Here is a 20,024-nt window from a genome sequence, read left to right as displayed (position 1 = left end):
AGTTACTGCTTGGTTCACTGCTCAGATGTCCTCCAGGCCAACTATCAGACTCCACCAACAGCTTTGCTGACTGAATGGCGGTGCACACAGGGAGATTGTGTGTCCTGCAGACTGACTGCATGACAGGTCACTGGGGTGAGTGGCTGGATATACGACCCACTGCGGTTGATATTGTGTTAGCTGTGAGGCTGAATTACTGGGTGGGAGCAGCCAAGTGGTGGTGCCATAAATTTCTGAGCTGACGTCCATTGAAGACAGCAATAAATGGAAAAAAAAATGAAAAAAAAAAACATGAAAATGGCAGGACAGTAATTATTTTCCAAGTTATGACAGCAGGGCATGGTTTATTTCATCAAAGAACAGTATTGTTTTTATAACCACTTACTTATTAAAATATAATGGACATTTATTGCCAGGACACTCATATTTTATATTAATTGCCGCTCTACTGCTTCACCATTGTAGATATGTATTTTAAACCAGGGACGCCTGTGGAGGTTGTCAAATACAGTGTGTGCAGGTGGATGGGTATGATGATGTTTTGTTGAATAAGCTTTGATGCTACATTTAGAGTTCTATATTATATACAACAGCTGATGACGATCGGTGGAATATATTGTTGTAGTTGTTAGGGATGCGTGCGTATCAAGTATCGGTATCGAGCCGATATCAGCCTTGTTACAAAGTTGAGGTACTTTAGAAGGCTTCCAATAACACCACTTTAATTTAAGAGAAAAAATCTGGCAGCATAAGTCCTTATCAGTAATTGGCGTTACACTGTGGATACATTGTTGAATCATCATGAATATGTCTACAACTAATGATTATTTTAATATTCAATTAAACTGTCAATCATGTTGTCAATTGATTAATCCGATTCCAAATATATGTATCAATTTACAGTATTTTATTAGAAAGTAGATTTTTATTTATTTATTTTTTTTTTTCCATTTGACAGTAGAGAAAATGCTCAAAAGGTTTTGGGGCATTTGGTTTGGTCCATAACATGTTAGAAAATAAGCAAAAATATTTGCTAATTCATATTTGTAAACAAACTAATTAACTTCTGAGAGGTTGAAATTCCAAGGATTTGGATCATTTTAGATTTCTCAAAACTAATCCAAACTAACAAGTGATGATCTTGATTGTTGATTAGCTGTTGAATAATTGATTAACCAACCCACCTCTGATCATGAAAACAAAAATGTAAAAAATGCAAATGGGGCAGCTACCTGTACAAACATTATGAAGGGTAATATTTATAATGTTCACTTCTGGTTGGGTGGCATCTGAATATAGAAGCCTTAATGAACTGGTCACATAAGCGAAAGCAAATTGAGGAAAATATAGTGTTTACGAAAAGTTTGCAAAGACTTGACAAAAAAAAAAAAACAGACAGATGGTTCTTTGTTATCCTCTTGATAACACTGTGTGTTAAACATAACAAGCCCCTGGTGTGAGTAATAAACGCTGCATAAAATCCTGCTACAGACACGACGGTAATCACGACAAGTGTAGCCTGTCGAGGTGTCACCATCGCTGTAACTGCGCAACAGTTTTTCACTGGAGCATGTTTTGTAGGTGGCCCTTTACAAAAAACATAAATACAAATGGAATGCCACAGTGACAGCAAACATAATAAAACCAAACTATTATCAGGACAATTACACTGACATTGGAAACAGTAACAGGGGTTACACATGCACACACACTAATAATTGACCCTCTATGAGTATTTGTATAATGCAAATGATAATCTCTCCCTCTCTCTTATTCTCTCTTTCACCGTCTCTCACACACACACACACACACGCACGCGCACACACACGCACACTCAAGCTCGAGACCACCACAAGTGTTATTATGGCGCCCCAAAATTATGAGCAGTGAAAAGACAGTCTAACTTGCATCTCGCTCATTCGCGCATCATTCATCCTTATGACATGATGTACCATCACATAAAACGCTCATCAGTTGGGTATTATTTCAGCATTCTGTAATTCATCATTGCCGATAAGATTAACCCAGCTGTCACACTTCCTTACAGACTCATTCATCACATATTTGCATGGAGATTTTAGATGTGCCACAGTTGCACACATACCTGTAGAGTATTCATGACTCATTCATTGTCGTGTGTGCTTTTAGATGACAGGTGTAATGAAAATAATATCCTTCACATCTTAGTGTAGAGCATTTGCCATGTGCATACATTTTAATTTCATCGCATTATCTGTTTGTATAGCGATAGATTGCCTTTGCGCAAACTATCTTTTTGACCTTGTCCTGAGGTTATTGCTTTATTAGAAATGTTAAAAACAGAAAGAGCACAATCTGTTCAGGTGTATATATTCAGTGACAAGGATGTGATGAATTAAACTGCCTTAAAGTCTGTCATTTCTGGCAGTGCTATGAAATAGTGCAACATGATTGATGTTCAACAAATAGCAGCTTGTATCCTTCAGTAAGGTAAGTATCTGCCTAAAAATTCCAACGTTCGTTGGGGACTTGGGGAATTTGATTTAAACTGGTTATACAGTGCTGATAAAGCCAATTTCATATTCAAACCTACAAACAGGCAGTTTGTAGGTAGAAACAGGCAGCTCTTTCGGATGACTGTACTCATCAAAGAATGGCATTTACTTAATATTTGTTTTTTATTTAATGTGGTTTATTTGAAATAAAGTCCTACTAAGTCCTAGTGTAATCAGGAGATGACATTTTTGGCTTTTCCAATGATGGCTTTGATTTGATTTCATTTATTATTATTATTATTATTATTATTATTATTGCTGTTGTTGTTGTTGTTGTTGTTGATAATATGTGTACTCAGGTTCGTGTGCGGACTCAAGTTTGCAACATACTGTTATCGTATTTTTGTGTTTCAGATTGGCTAGAAAAGCCCTTATTGTGTTGAAGATTCCACAGAAAAGGAAGAGAACACTAGTTCAGTTTAAAGGTTACAAGAAGGAGAGGATTTGTGTTTCTTGTTCTTTGTTCAATTTACTGGCAAGGTGAGTATTTCCAAAGTTCATGCACCTATCCACTTTTTATGATTTTCATGAGCCTCAAAGCTGCTGCAGAACAAATCTATATTGTATAAAGTGACAGAAAATGTTTGCATTTGGAGCATATAGAATCCATCAATAGATTATAATGAGTACATTCCACATAACCAACCTTTGCGGGAATCATATTCATAATACAATATTTAATAAAACATGTTAATATACAGTACAGTAGAAGCATGGTTTACTTGTATGCATGATGTTTCCATTGTGCAATGTGGCGAATTCTATTTGGTCTTTGTTTACTTTCAGCAGAAGCAATAACCAAAATGCCCTACCGGGATGATTAAAGAGTCATGACTGTTTGGCAAGCAATATTTGGCGGACAATTGTCTGGGTACTTACTGCCGATGCGGAGGTTGATGGTGTCGCGTCTCTCTCCATTTGGGTTCTGAAAGCAGCTGTAGAGGCCATTGTGACTTAGGTTGACTTGGGTCAGTATCAGTCTGGGGCCTTCTTGACGGTGCTGGGCCTTCACATCCGTCCCGTTCACCTTCCATGACACCGATGCGTCGTTGTCCAGGGAGCCGCACTGCATGGTGACATCGCTGCCCATGCGCTCATACTGGTTTCTGGCAACTTGACACATAGAAAACAATATTAATTAGGTCATGAATCTATCACAATCGTGCTCATTAGTTTGTCGGCATTAATAAGGACACCTACAGATGGAAAATGGAAGAATATGATTAAAACCGCCGTTTGCGTCAATAACAACTCTGACTCTTTCAAGAACACTTTGAACAATATGTTGTTGTGTGTGTATCAGAGATGTGCACAAGTCTTTAAGGCCAAGTACAACTCCATTCTTAAGTCTTAGAGCCACCATTCCAATCCAAGTCCAAGTCTTTAGGTGCCACATTCAAGTCTCACGTACCTGATCATGAGTCAAGTCCCTTAGCAAAAGTGCACTAAAAATACCTAGAATTCATGTTTTTCATATTTAATGGAATTTTCCTCCAAAAATGACAGGTACAGAAGTAGAGTGATATTCAATAGATTTGCTCTTCCTTCGTTCATTATGATTTGGGGAAGTAACTTTTTAAAATCAAACAAATAGACAAATGTACAAAATATAGTACAGTGTAATGCTAGAAATGTTACAGACAAGCTCACTCATAAACAGTTGTTGAAAGTTGATTTATATTGCTTTTTTCCCTAATGTTAAAAAGGATACAGGTTTAGGAAACGTATACAATTTTTATAAATAATATTATTTATAATCAGCATGTTGAGGGGGGCACAAAAAGTTTGCTTTCTGGGGGGGGCTTGGCAAGATATAATTGCACTGCTTTTAGACAACAGAAAACGACAAATGGCCGACACCTGTGAAGAATGAAAACATGAATTTTGTTGCTTTCATTTGCTGTTTAAATCACACTCCACAAACGCGATGTTAATCACAATGCACAATTCTCTAATTTTAACTCCCATGTGTTATCATCAAGCTTCCATCATTAGGTTTAAGTGATGTTGTAAGGAACATGGTCTCCGGGATTAAGGGATACATGTGGGCCTAATGGGAGTTTTGGTCACAACAGCGCACTTTAGAGGCCCCATTTTGTTGACAAGTCCCACGGGGCACGTCGGGACCACACAAAGTGAAGACGTCAGATTAACATTTGAATACTAAGGATCAACAGCTGAACAAAAGGTAACAATGAAATATTGATCCCTGTCTTTTCAAAAGTTCTTGTCGAGACAGAAAAGAAAAGACAAGTGGGATCAAATGTTTTTTCAAATGAGGGATCTGCTTTTTCTCTGTGTCCTATGACACGCCTCTTAACACAGCGGATACAGCTGTCAGCCTCTGTTTCATGTATATTTCATGTCCCATAACACATGCATTTATATTTCATGTGGAAAATCCCTGTCTCCATTAACATTAACGAGACATGATTTGTTGTCTCTTTTCCCTTTTCCACTTCCCTTCTGAGCTGCGCATCACCTCCTTGACCTGCCCATCACTTGATTCCTGTCCTCTGAGTCTCTCCTTTTTCCCCATTATCATCCCTTCTGCATCCTGCCCATCACAGCTGCCTTTCCCAATTTCTTTCAGTCACAGTCAAAATAGTGTGTGCATATGAATAAGAGTGGCAAGACTTCCCAATTTGGTTTGATCTCCCCCTCTCTGTCAAAAGGGAAAATATGTGGCTTTATTTACATAAAATCTAATTTGCATCTCCATAAAAGCAGTCTGACTTTGATGTTTAGCTTTGATGCAGACGCCGGCGTCCTTGTTAGCATAAAAACAACAGAGGCAAAATGCGTCTTTAGTCCAGTACAGTCACTTTGATACTGGACGAAAAAATGACAGCTGGATGGATTGATGGGTGGGTGGATATATTGACAGACAGACATAGTCTGTGATTGTACTTTTTCAACATTCATTACTGTTGCTATTTAACTGAATACGCACACATTGAGAATTGCGTTGTCATCGTGTTCCAATTATGTTTCTCGCCTTGATTTTTATTGAGGGGAGCGTAATGGACGCATAAACATCTAACCTCCGGTACCAAGGTTCTGACAGGTGTGCCATGTGAGACTGCACATTCTGTGGCGCGTTGTAATCATTTGCCGTTATCTTGGCTTCTTGTCTTTGTTTCTCGTCTCTGTAAGTTATTCTCACTGCCTTTGGGTGCCTCCGTTCTTCTTATCTTGTTCTCACTCTGTCTTTCTCTCTGCTCACCTTCACTCTCCCTTCTCCATCATTCCTCACCTAGAAACAGCTCACTCCTCTCCTCTTTGTATTCTCCTGAAATGGTTGTTTTCACCACCTATTTACTGAACGCAATTGATCAAGACAATGCCAACTAATACAAAACTCAACACAGAGTAACAAACGCACAAATGAATAAACTCACTCACGCATATGCAAATCATACACTAGCTGTATAATGCCCTCATGCCTCATCACCATACAAGCAAGTAAGCCTAATAACCATAATGGCGTTCAGCTCAAGTGCTATTGATCTTTTTGTAATAGACAGGGCATTTTTAGTAGCACAAGAATGAGCTATTAAATGAGAGTGAAAATCATTAATGTCTCTCAAAAAGTTCAAGCTTTTCTTGACGCAAAGAGGAATTGATAATAAAGGGTTCTCTATGACGAATGTAATGTAAAGAAGCTTTTTTTCTTTTTCAAACTCAGTGCTTCTGCTTTAGCCCATGTTAAGGACTTTGTAAGCCTGTCATGCAGAAATTCAAAACGTAATGATAGGAGCATTTTGGTTGGCTGTTAATCATGTTCACAATAGCGCAAACAATGCATTTCAAACTGCGGCAAGCTTAGGTTGACCAGAGGCCCCAATTTTTAAACTCGTGTCCCGATTGCTGACAGATTTCGCCAGCCCCATTGCTTGATCTCAATTTTACAAAAACTAGACTCCTGACATCCCATTTTATTAATTTATTTTTAGGTCATGACAGCAATCATGCGCGTGTCAATCACACAGGTGTCATAGCAATTCAAGTGATAAACCAATTCAAAAGGAAGTTAAACAGTTAACTTTCACTGCACACCAGAACTGGAACTACCTTAGGCACCCATGTCTAAAAATCAAGGCAAATGTTGTTGAACCGTTGTGAGTTTACCGCTTCTGGGGGTGCATTTCCAATGTCGGACCATGAGATATGTTGTTCCTATTGATTTTCCGTTTTATGGACATGATTTAAAAAAAAAAAAAAAGTGCATTCAACAATTGATAGCTGTATGGAGAAACCAATGAAATTGTGTACTGTACTCATTCAATGCAATGGGTAGCCCGTACCATATTGCAAGGGATTCGTGGAAACATTTCAAAATTGATTTTGACAAACTAAAATCAAAACAACTACATGCCAACTCAAGTTGAGGGGCACAAATCCGAGAAAGACCAAAGAAAAGATGGATAATGGTCTGTTCACTGACATGTTTTGTGCTGTTGAACTGCCACCCAAGATAGCATTTATCTTTTGCTAAAGTAATAACGTAACTACGTCACCGGATTGACTGATTACATTTGATATAAATAATTCCCGTTGAGAATTAAAAGCACATTTCATCATAAAAGTGTCATGGTTTTTTAAAATCACCCAAATCAATCTACAAGCATCCATAGCAATACTAACACTTGGCGTAGCTGGCCCCACCTCCTATAGAGCCCCCAAGTGTCTACTAATGGTTCGAAGCCTTCATCAATGCCAAATATAGTATATTATGTATGAATTCCACAGTTTCACCCTGGGGTGTTAGCAAGCACTTAATTTTTTCACCCACGCGCTGTTCATTGTAGTTTATATGCAGTGTTACCACTCAAGTCTTTCAGAGTGCGGTATTACCATGTTGTAAGGTCAATGGTGCTCAGACCTGCCGCACATTACAAGCACTTCTACCCAGAGGTTACTTAAAGAACACACACACACACAAAACTACACGCACATACTGTACAGTGGACCATGCAGTGGACTATTTGCTGCTTATTCATCCAATATGCAGTTATAGTAGCAGATGATGGGCTTTGACTAGTTCCCAAATTCCAAGGAGCTTTGCATTTACAGGACTTACGAGTATACAAAATATCTAACACTCCAATATTACCGTGCCGGCATCATTTTTGCTAATCCTATCTGCAACCTTAGTGTCAAGGTAATTTCAGACAATAAAAAGCACGACTGCTGTTTTCAATTTTTGGGTTACTATTTTTTCCCGCGTGATCATTATCTTTCTAAAGGCAATGTTTTTAGATACAGCTCTTGTGCTCAAACTCATTCCACTGTGCACCTATCAAGGTCAGTTGGATGTATTTTCAGCATGGCATGCGTTTCTAAATATCAAACGACAGATCAAAATTGCATTTTTTTAAGAACATCTCTGATAAATTGACAATTTGTGAAAGCCCAGTAGCCTACCAGTCAGCTTGCCAATCTAAACTGTAATTGCAAGTGAGATGGAAAAGAAGAGAACACAAATGATACTGTCTGGCTAGCTCAATGTCATTGACAGAGATGAGGAAAATATAATGTGCATTTTACTATTCAATGACATTTTAGTCTTTTCTTGGCTATAATACATCCAGGAACCTAACCCAAAACCCCATAGATATCATGTAGCTTGCAAACCTATATTCGCATCGTCATTGGTTTTTGCATTTATCAGCCACATAACCCAAACACTCCCTCCACTAGATTAGATCAGTGATTTATTTTCATTATGGAGCACCAACTGTGCTCCAAAATTCTCAGGGCCGCACATGTGCCAGTGTGTGACTCCCTTTATCATTCTGCATCTGTGACTTCAGTTGTTTGTGCACGCATGTCTGTTATCAGCGAGTCTCCATGAGAAATCATTTCCAAGTTATGGCGTGAAATGAAATGAAGGTTTGGCCTCCTGATTTACCATCGCAAGAGTTACATCCCCTTGCGCTGCACCCCAAACATTGCAACTATGTTGCAGTTTTCATGTTTGTGTGCATACAGTATATGATACAGTGTCAAGCTTTTTGTAGATTCATTGGCAGGCGTGCATCAGGCAGTGTGGGAGTGTGTCGCTTTCCAACCCAGCCGTAACTCACAGGAACAGTTATCAGTGAATCACATGTGTGCCTTAGGGGAGTCTCGCCTTTTGAAAGTTCAACAGTAAAATATTGGATCAGCTGACGTACTAAAATGTATCCTGCTGGAATCATCAATTTTAGTTTAGAGCAAGGTGTTAAAGGTTGGGTCTGCGGGCTGGATCTGGCCCTCGAGCAGGTTTGATGCGGCCGACAAGATGATACCGTGAAGCCCTGAAAGACTGTCATGTCCTTGCACGTGTTAAAGGATTCACTCAGTTGTGGTTCTGTTGGACCACTTATTTTATTGAAAGAAGAAAAAAAAAACATGCTTATATGCGTGTAGTCTCAAGCTGTTATCAGCCGCAACTCACACTCGTGTTCGATAACAAGCGACTCAGTCCTATATTTATTTATTCCAAGATGTACTTTATTTACAGCTCAGCATTTGGCACATAGCGCCAATGTATTTGACATGATATCATGACTTCTTGTTCATGATTATTTTTAACGTATATCATTACGTGGGTGACACTCAATGTCTCGAATGAGGCAAAACAGCACCAATTTATTCTGTTTATTCTGTCACTTTTTGCAAAGTTGTTTTTGCAACCACACATTTTGATTCGGGCGTTTTGTTTTTTCTTTCTTTCTTTGTATTTAATTGTTTATTCATTATATGTTACATACAAAATTATTTTTAGCAAATGAAAGAAAGATCCTATAAATTATCCACTAATTTCTTGCAACTTATGCAAAAATGCTGTATCATGATACATAGGGGACCCAAAAGGAAGTTTAAAAACAACTTTGATATATTCAATTAAAGTACTTAAAAAAAACCAACTTGAAATGAGTACTGTGGCATTCGTGTCTGATTTGTTAAACTTTAGAACTACATTCTTAAATACTGTGGAAAATTAACTGTTATATTTCTTATGTGTCTGCTAGGGAAGTATGTAACAACTGACAATGCACATCTCTATAAAACTTAACAAAAAAAGACACACAAAGTTTTGCAAAGAAGCCACTGTATAACACAACTTAGCCCCCCAAAAATAAGAAAAGCTTCAATGTCCAGTTAATTTGCTCTCAATTTGTAATGGGAAATGTTCCTATCATGGCAATAAAACATTAAATTAGATTTGCTTTAACTTGTAAAAACCCAGTTACAATCTCACGTACCCTTTGAACTGCCTTCTCGGACCAACAGGGATACACATACGCTACATACTACATTTGAAAATATTTATTTTATCATTCCGCATGAGCAATTGTTAACCACACTTTTATGCTTAAAAACGCCGAACTGACCAACATTCTCCAAATTTGAAATGTCTAAAGCTGTTTTTTTCCTCTCAAACCCCTAATCCAATTAATGAAGACACCACAGTAGTTCATTATAATTTATGGAACAAGTTCAATTGAATCCAACAAAGATGACAATTTACAAACAAAATGATGAAACTGCCCTGAGGTGTAAGCACTCCATCTGGTTTGGCATAGAATCAAAGGGTGCTATCTCATGATGCACTTGGTTTTGTCAACAATTTGTTGTAGCTTGGCCTTAAACTCAATGAGTATAATTGTGTTCAAAAGCTTATTTTTCAGAATGTATTGTTTGTTCTCCTAAGATCAAAAGTTCACTTCCTGTTGGTATTTGGAATAAGCTAGCGGCGTTTCAAATTCCAATCGAAGGTAGCACCTCGTAAGCATATTTTTGTTTGTTTTTCTCTTTGTGATTATTAATGTAAGTTATTGAAAATTTGATCTTTACTGTACAATAGAGTACAGTACTGTACAGTACATAACTACTGGTATGACAAAGCATCAGCGAACAAGTCGTTTGACAAAATTCAAAAAGTCTTTTCCACAGAAAATTACAATAGCTGTCAATTGCAAAACTAATTAATAAAACGTTAAAAAATACTCTTAAATTTAATGAGACAAATTTACATTTCAGAAAACTAGATATTTAATTTAAAGTCCAGCTGTAACATGCCCGCTTTCATACGTCAAAATCGAGGTGCTACAAGACTTCAGCAAAGGCTACATCCACACGTCCCTCAATTTAAGCTAGCCTGTGGTAGCTCCTTGATGAACTTGATCTTCACACCTCAATGCGCATTTGAGGCACTCTGAGAAATATGGTGGCGTGAAATCAACTTCTGGGTCGCTTCAATATTTTGAGGAGCAAAGACTTGGAAACATTGAAACTAAGAGACATCAGCTGAGCTCTACATTTAGCACATCAAAACATCACACGCTCTGTTCCCGTCATTACTTACGGTCTCAGCAAGATGATCCATTCCTTTACTGGTTCGTCTTTATTGTAATTTGTTTTGTCTTTTGTTCATTTGTTCTCTGAAATATAAATGTTTCGGCTTGTATAAATGTGTTTACTGAAATGTAAATTTGTTTCATCTTGTTAAGTTGTTATCTGAAATGTTAATGTGTTAATGGCTGTTAATATGTTTTGGAAAAACATACTAAGATGTGTTTCGGCTTTCAGTAATTTGTTTTCTTAAATCCAAATTTGTTTCGTCCTTTGGTTTTTTTTTTTAAATGTAGTGTTATGGAAATATAAATGTATTTCATGAAATGTAAGTCTTTCACACTTCGTTATTTCGGTTTGCATTTCGAGCCACCATAAATAATAGTAGACAGCACACTCAGTCTACTTGATTTCATATGAAAGAATTTGTATGCCAACCCCCCCAAAGCAATTTGACTGGAGAGCAAGGAAGTGGAGTAGCAGCTGTATCAGCGTATGGAGTAAAAAAAAAAAAAAAAAAAAAACAACAAAAAAACAATTGACAGATGTTTCCAATTATATAAGCTGATTACAAATCTCAGGCATACTAGAATTAAAAAAAAAAAAAAAAAGATGGCATGGGAAATTTGATGCATTTTGTGATTTTGTGCAGGTGTGACTGAAAAGGATTTTTGGTACTTTCAAGAGGACGGATGGATGGACGGACGGACGGATGATTGATGGACCAGCAGATGGATATATACCCTCCAACTGTATGTCATGTGACTCTCCATGTGGTAAACTCAGACGCAGCGTAAAGCCACGCTTTCGGAGTGAGGAGGAACCCAATTACTTCATCACTGAGGTGAGTTACACAGGTGCTTTATGGACAGTAGTAAGTAAGTAGCAGAAATTATGTCTATTTGTGTCATGCCAATATTCTCATTCGCGGATTCAATCGAGGGAGCACAATTAACATAATCCCCTCTGATACAACATGTAACCAGAAATATCCAGAATGTTTCAAAACCACGTATTTTGGCATTAACCCAAACCTTACTCAAAAATGACTGCATGGAATGTCATCTTCAGCAGACACGACGTAGAAAAAAGGCAACCACTGAAATGGATATATTTTTGAATAATCGCTCAATTTTGCTGCTTGATTCATAGTTCACGAACACAATACTAATGAGAATGCCCTTGACTCGTTTGACTAGTGGGAGTGCTTTCAACATATTTTTGTGAATCAAACTTCTGACTTAGCTTACCCTAATGTCACACTGAACAAAATACACCTGTTCTTGTTTCAAAAATCGATATAACATTAGTTTACATTATGCAACGCAATCATTCATCAACATGCAAGTCACACGCAAAAGCATCATCATACACTCACAAACATTTTTTCCAGCCTCACTCAGTATGTGGAGCACATTACGGTTTTACAAAAGTACAACCCAGCAAAATCCTTCCTGATGATTTGCAAGATGGCGGTCAGATTAACTACTGTATGACGTAATGAGTAGAGATGCTAAACTGCTGTTGGCAGTTTGTAGCTGCGCACATATCGATACACTGGTGCTGCGACAGAATAGGCGCATGCTGATAGACTCGCAGGCAAGACAAGCGTACTAATACAAACGCACATGAATGGGATTATGCATGGAAATACGCAATTCCACACCCACCCTCTTGTTCCCTCCCATATTACACTTCCTCTGCAAACATCTTGGAATTAAGTTATCACTTTATCCTCCTGTCTCTTTTTCTCCTCCGAGAGATTAAGAGTCACTCTCGCTCGGCATTTGCCGCTCCTTTCATGTGAGCACTGAGGCAGCTGCAGCTGTGAAAGTGTTTGTATGTGTGCATGAGTCAGGGCATCAGCGCTCATATAAATCCACTTCCTGTTTCCTGCCATCCTATCTAGAGCCCCGATGTACTTGCATTTGCACAGTCAGGTGTGTATGTGTGTGTTTGTGCATGTTTGCATGATGCTTCTCATCTAGGAGGCTTGCAGCTACAACTGGAGTTGAAAAAAAGATTCACAAGCAACAAAGTTAATTGAGCCTTGACTTTTTAGAGGCACCCTGGGAGGAACACAGAGGCAAGGAAAAGAATGGGGAGAGTGTTAGATGGATTGGAAAGATGAAGTCGTTGTTGCAGAAAGAGGAGGGGCAGCACAGGAGGGAGGATGTTGTGAGTGAGCAGTTAATATTTTACAAGCCCGGATTAGAGAGGTCATGAAACGAGGAGTGGAGGAAGAATTCTTGAGAATTAACTCGGAAGTATGTAGAACCAAGAGGGAAAGAGAGAGATGGAGAAAAAAAAGGAGCGGGACAGCTGGGTAACACTGCTCTGTTCTGGAACGTGTAGTTTTTACAACAGGAATGATAAAACAGCGAGAGGTAGAAAAAAGACATCAGAGCACTGCACCCTGAATCTTATTCCCTGTGGAAAAACGTATCCATTAGATGGTCGCTGGCTTGCAGGGGCCTGTCGCAGCAGTCTTCGGGCAGTAGGTAACGAACAACCATTCAGGCACCCAATCACACCTAAGGACAATTTAGAGTGTCCAATACATTGCCATGCATGTTTATGGAATGTGGGAGGAAGTCGGAGCGAGCTGGATTTATACTTGGGACTCTCAAATGTGAGGCAGACGTGCTAACCGTGGTTCAGTGAGCCACCCTATATATGTACATACATCAGTGGTGGACCATCAGGGCCAGCAAGGCCTTCTCTGCTGGCCTAACATTGCCTTGATTTTCCTAAATGACATGTACATGCCCTGTGATTAGATGGATTGGAAGGGAGGGAGAGCTATGCAGATCAAGCAAGCTACACGGTGTTTCTGTTTAGCTATCACGTGGTGGAAAGTTTTAATTGCTGATGTGGGTTTACTGATGTTTAAATGCTCCGCCAAATAGCCTGTGTTGTACACGATTGAGGTGATGCCATACCTGGTAATGCGTACGATTATATATGATTTATGATATGTATGTGATTTCTCCATAAATGATGGTATTTGTTATATTCGGTCTAAGAAGCACATCACCAAAGGCCTAAGAGTGAAATACACGATACATGTGGGAGTATTAAGATATTAAACTTGTCAACAGCTATCTAAACTGAATAAGATTATCTAAAGTAAAAAAAAAATAAAAAAACAATAAAATAATTAAAACAACAAATTATGCAAAGTTGAAAAAAAGAACAAAAATGTGTTAAATGGGGTTTTTTGTTTTTGTTTTTTTATATACATGACAATCATACGTCAAAAACATTGTCACGTTATATTTTGGGCAAAAAAAGAAAAAATGCTTTATTTGGAAAAGTTGTGGCAACACTGAGAGGATGCACAAACTTGTAAACGACATTAGTAGGCTACAGTAGAATGGTTTTTATTTGAAAAAAACATTCTATTATTTTGCTTTGAAGGCTAATGATGCAAATGTTAGGTTGATACTGACAGATATGATAGCTCATTACTGTAATCAGATGTACAGCTGAACTGTATAATGCTGTGAGATGTTCTAATGTATTTTTAATTAACATTGTGAAATAGCGTAATCAGAAAACCTGAAACTTTGATGAAATATGGATGAAAACGCATTTACATTCAGGCAGTAGGATGCTCCATACATCTTGTGCAGTGACATGGAACTGTCGCCTTGAGTTCAGCGTTAGAAATTTGATGGTAATATAAATGTTAGGAATTCAAACTGACGGAACAAAAATTCTTTCATGCTTTAACATACAGAAGTTCAATATGATTACATACTGTACATATTGACAACACAGCTCAACAGTTGTGTATTAGCTAGTGCAAATCCTACTCATGCTTTTTTTTTATTCATTCATCATTTAGAAGTATGCTGTTTTCATGAGATATGTTTGGAATTTAGATGTGAAGGTATTGTGTGGTGATCCATCACCTGCATCGTTATTTATTTTTTTACTTTTTGTCAGATCAGCATTCTGTTATGCAGTTTCTTGTAGGAAAAGAGCATTTCCCAACAACTTGACACAGTTTTACTGTGTTTTTACTACTCCTTAAATGCCATAGGATACAGTACATTGAGATGCAAATATCATCTGTATAATTAGTCGATTTTGACTCCCCGTTGGCCAGACTGCATATGAATGATAATTCCCATATAAGCCTGCAGAAACCTCCCTTGCAGTTCTCATCTTATTGGTTAATAATGTGGTTAGCATCACCCTTAAGCCTTCTCCGAGCAGCAGAGTGAAGGTCAGTGCTAATACCAGCCATCTCATTTATTACACAGATTGAGGGGGACACAGACATAGAAGGATCGACGATAGAAAATATCTCCGATCTTCTTATTGAAAATGGAAATATTATATGGAAGCTTAGGCTTTGCGTAAACGGCGCAGAGAGCAACCACAAAGGAAGTTAAGAAAGGGATAAGGAACTCGTTTGCGATAAGAAGCAAAACTGCAGCTGGAAAGGGAGGAATTTTAAAAAGGTATACATGACAAGCTGAAGCGACTTAATTAATGGATCGCGATATGTCAAAATGTAGCTGGATTAAGATAACATAAACATGTTACTTTTTTCCTCAAGAATACACTGTGAAAACACCATGACCTTGACATGTGGTGGTCTGAAAACACAATATTTTGGGCTCTACAATTATATTCAAAATCGATTTTCATGGTCTGCTTCAGTCTCCTTTGCAAGACAAGAATGATAAATGGAGACATTAAAGTGTTTTTTTTTTTTTACATGTATTAAGTTTTGAATCAAAAGTGCCTCTGCCCACAAAGATAGTGTGGCCACAACTACTACTCCATTCTTTATTTTGATTTTTTGACATATCAACCAATAGAATGAAAGACTTGTTATCAGACAGATTAGATATGGTAAACGTTATGTGCCATTTATAGTGACGTTATGGGCCATTTGTAGTATTTCAGTAAAATATTAAAGTCATTTTAACCTCGTAATTCTTTTGATGTCAGATTTTACAGACTGATAAAAAGCCCATGTCTATATAGTTGCAGTTCAGGTTGATGCATTAATGGTCCTTTTTTCTGATTGAGTTTTAAAATTCTGTCTACATTTGAATGCACCGTGTAGATAGCAGCTAACGCTAGAAATAATGCTGGAAACATATTCGATACATACAATGACAGTGTAATTGACGAGCCGTTCCTTAGAATAGAGTAAAATAGAATAGCATAGAATAGAATAGAATAGAATAGAATAGAATAGAATAGAATACAATAAAATGTAATACCTTTATTGTCACAGTACACAGTTATTCAACGAAATTGAGAGTGCTGCTCCAGTTGGTGCATATTAATATTAATGCAGTTTATGAGGATCTTGATATTTTTGTGAACTGATTTTTCGGTCCACCTGTGAACCTGTGAATTGATTTTTTGGCACACCTTTTAACTCGTATTTTTATTCAAGGGCTGTTCTGCTGTGATGGAAGAAACAATGAATTTTGCACAAAGCCGTTTCTGTGGCAGTAACGCCCAAGCCCATAGCAATGGCACAACACGTTCAACATCATTTCCACTCTTGTTTGAGTCAGCAACGAAAGACCCACCATTCCAAATGGGACTTGAGGATATTTCCCTGTCGAGGCTTAGTGAAATTCAAGAATGAGTTTTTTTTTTTTTTTTTTTTTCCTATTCTTGTTGGTCTTCTGTGTTTGCAGTGTGACTGTTTCCTAAGCAGTCGGCAGTGTTATCAAGGGACCCTCACATGAGTAGCTCAAGAGCTGCAATCAATCATGTGTGACTATTGAAATGTAACACACCTACAGCAGCAATAGACAAAATTCATGCACACCCTTGTGCTTGTACCCCATAGACAACATGAAATAAATGGAGTTTTACTTTCCGACTATTGTTGCCTGCCAAAGGTGGCATGTATGATACAGGCATCTGAGAACTTAAAGGTAAGCACACCGGTTTCCGATGTGCAGGTAAAATATAAAATAATCTGGAAACAGCTTTTTTTTAGATGTGTAACCACTGAAGTCAGGTAGACTTATAATCACGTTTTTGTAGTCGACTTATAAGTGAGGTCGACTTCCACCCGGAGAAATACGGTATATATACTGTATTTTTTTTTTCCTCCCTTTTCCACGTGCACATTGGGACATTACACCTCGTACTGGTCAACAGTAAATATCACACGGAACATGTCTCGACAGATAACCAAAGACGGTCTCATTCACATTCACTGAATAGAAACTGAACCATTGCTGCTATCTCTAAAGAAGTCAACAGGGTCACACAATCACTGACCAAAGTGTCAGTAAGAAAAACACATTTTCATGAACTCCTGTATACACAGCGCAGCCAACTTTGCAGTGCAGTGGAATTCTGTATTGTAATTCTATTTAGCAGTAAAAAGCAGTAAAAAAAAAAAAAAGAAAAAAAATAAACAAGCTCTTAATTCAGGTGAATTTTGGTATTGTCATGCGGGCAATACCACAGAGAGATGGCAGTCATGCATTCACAGATATGAGAATATGCTTATTTGTTGGCTGGCTGATAAAGACATGCTGCCCGTTTGTCAGTTATCTCACATCTCGCTATAATGACATCCAGGTATGTTTGCTGTTTATTTTACATGGCTCAATGCAAATCCAAACAGCGCACACTCCGTCATTTATGTATGAGTATTAGAAAAGGTGTATTTGGCGTATAATGTATTTGGTGTATACGGTATTTGGCCACACACCGTGTCCTTGCACACTTGTTTGTGTTCTCAGTTTGTTTGAGCTATATGAAGAAGCACATATAATCAAATTTGTGTTTGAGTGTCTGTGTGCGTGTTTCTATGCGAGCCAACATAACTTTGCCCACATGTGGAGGCAGAGCCTTCTTCCTGGCTTGTTGACATTCCTGTAGCTTGAGTTCCCTGTCTGATCTAAACGTCTCTCATTCAAAACAGACCTCTTCCCTCTTCCAGGTACACTCTCGCCTTTCTTCTCAATCGTACCGGCTACCTTCTTATAGAAAACATCAGAAAGGCATGAGCGTGCACGTTCAACCGGTCCCCCATCGGCGCACTTCTCCTTGCTTAGTTCTTTCATGAGCTGAGTGATTCTGAACAGAACATGTACTGTACTACAGCGTATATTGATAATGAGGCATGTTGCCTGATGTTCTTCGGTCACCGCATACCAAAGTTCTGTCACGGCTTGCTGCTTCTGATGACAGCCTACAAGACGCGATAGCATGGCTTAAATGTAACGTGTGCTGTGAATTCACTTCAATGTAAAGACATTTGTGTTATGACAAGATGTTCCTAGCCACATGCAGCAACAATTTCTCTTTAACTTCGACCTAGCCAAAACTGTTTTGAGAGGAGTTACAATGGGTCTAATTTAAAAAAAAAAATGTTATTTCTAATATTTAATTTAGACTTACAGAGCAATGATCCATTGAAAGACTTTTGTATATTAATTAGCTTGTCTCAATACCCTTGTAGTATTAATCATTTACAAAAACTCTCTGTCCAAGGCAATGGTGCAATTAGCTCCTCATTTGACATTTCAAGCGTCATGTGTTAGCAAAAATTGGACAATATTGGTTGTAGTTCTCCATACTTTAGACTATTGGTCTTCAACATTTTTTAATGGTGTGATCCCTATTAAATGTTTTTTTATTTGTTTGTTTGTTTTTTCCCTAGCCAAATAACCACGAATCAGAAAAAGGGAAAAAAAGGCCATCTGTGTTTGATTTAAACCTTGAAACTACAGTTGTATCTCTAGTGGTATCACTCGGTACATTTAATTCAGTAACTCCAGAAGACAAATTATAAAATATAGTCTGTTATTTTTGGCTCAATATTGGGAAATCCACTTTTTATAGTGAAGGGCTCAATCATTTGCTTTATGTTCCAGTTATTTTGCTTTTAATTTGAAAACAAAATGCACCATTTTTCTGAGATCTCACACACAAGGTGTATCTATCTGTGTTTTTGCAGTGTAAAAAAAAGAAAAATACCAATTTTTTTCCAATATGTCACTATAACACAATACATTGATTCATGTTCCTATTAATTTTCTCTTAGATGAAAAATGAAATAAAGGAAGTTCTTATCATGGATGCTAAAATCTCACATACCCCCTGACATGCCTTCACGGATCCCCAGGAATGTGCGTGCCTCAATTTGAGAACCACTGGCTGAGCGTATCAAACTCATACACAACGTATGTGTTTTTTCTAAACTGAATTGTATTCAGAAGGCTGGGCCAACATTTTATCCAACATACACACTCAAGAAAATGTTTCCAGTAGAAATAACATCGCACACCTCTCTCCAGGTGACAGACAGAAAGAGACAACTGATTGATTCCTCCCCTAACTATTCTTGTCACTTCATTCAGAGTGTAAAAGTTGTTGTCGGCTTTTTCCACACCCTCCTCAGAAATATCCTATTTCAGTTATGCACTTGTGAAATTTAAAAGCCTCTATAGTAGTCCAATAATATAAAAAAGATTCAAATGTAATGTAAAACATATTTCATTAAGTCTTTCTGTTATTTCAGTATTATTCAGATGGTGCTAACACATGTATTTGCAACATACTAAATAGCCCATTTGAAACCATATATTACAATTATTTCCATTTCTAACAATTGAGTTTCCTCAACAAAAAAGTAGAAAAAAAATATAGCTGCAACTGTTGGTGGAATAAACACATCATAAGATGTAATATTAAAAATGAAAACAGGTGACCTTTCGAAAAATGCATACTGCACAGTTGTTTTTTTCTTTGACTATTTTCAGTTATTCGAATGCCTGGGCATGTTCATTCATATATTCATAAGCCTTTGTAAACTGTATCTCATTGCTGATGGCATGAATATGTGTTAACTCTGTTAATGACAGGTACATTCATAGTGCCTGTGCCTGCTGAAGGATGGAATAGTCAATATTTTCTTTATTCATACATGTTTTACTTGTCCATTGTGGCGTGTCTTTTTTATTTTATTTTTTTTTGCAGAAGTCTGACGAGGAGTGTGATCATTTTTCTTTTAAACCATTTACATGGAAATGTAATTTTATATTAAATGCTTTCTCATTTGCTTCAAGGGTAAATAATAAAAGTTCCAGTCCTGAATTAAATTATGTTAAAGGCGTTTATTTTCATACCTCTCACCATGCTATT

General features: G+C 37.6%; 1 protein-coding gene and 1 long non-coding RNA gene across 3 annotated transcripts in view; one reads left to right on the top strand and one right to left on the bottom strand.

The window, feature by feature from the left end:
* Nucleotides 1–20,024, bottom strand: part of cntfr (ciliary neurotrophic factor receptor) — a 197,841-nt gene that overhangs the window by 90,679 nt on the left and 87,138 nt on the right. For both annotated transcript variants that reach the window (XM_088434167.1, XM_088434166.1), the window contains one exon: nt 3,414–3,647. In XM_088434167.1, coding sequence (XP_088290293.1) covers nt 3,414–3,647 — 234 coding nt within the window. The remainder of the gene's footprint in view (nt 1–3,413; nt 3,648–20,024) is intronic.
* Nucleotides 5,340–20,024, top strand: part of LOC148411651 (uncharacterized) — a 55,679-nt gene continuing 40,994 nt past the window's right edge. The window contains exons 1-2 of the long non-coding RNA XR_015867876.1: nt 5,340–5,401; nt 11,530–11,721. This is a non-coding gene — a long non-coding RNA (uncharacterized LOC148411651). The remainder of the gene's footprint in view (nt 5,402–11,529; nt 11,722–20,024) is intronic.

This window comes from Hippichthys cyanospilos, chromosome 15 (genome assembly GCF_059441005.1).
Source record: "Hippichthys cyanospilos isolate Australia breed blue-spotted pipefish chromosome 15, RoL_Hcya_1.0, whole genome shotgun sequence".
In the NCBI taxonomy this organism is placed as follows: Eukaryota; Metazoa; Chordata; class Actinopteri; order Syngnathiformes; family Syngnathidae; genus Hippichthys; species Hippichthys cyanospilos.
The sequence above is the reverse complement of the archived record's forward strand: the minus strand, read 5'-3'. Positions and strand labels throughout refer to the sequence as shown.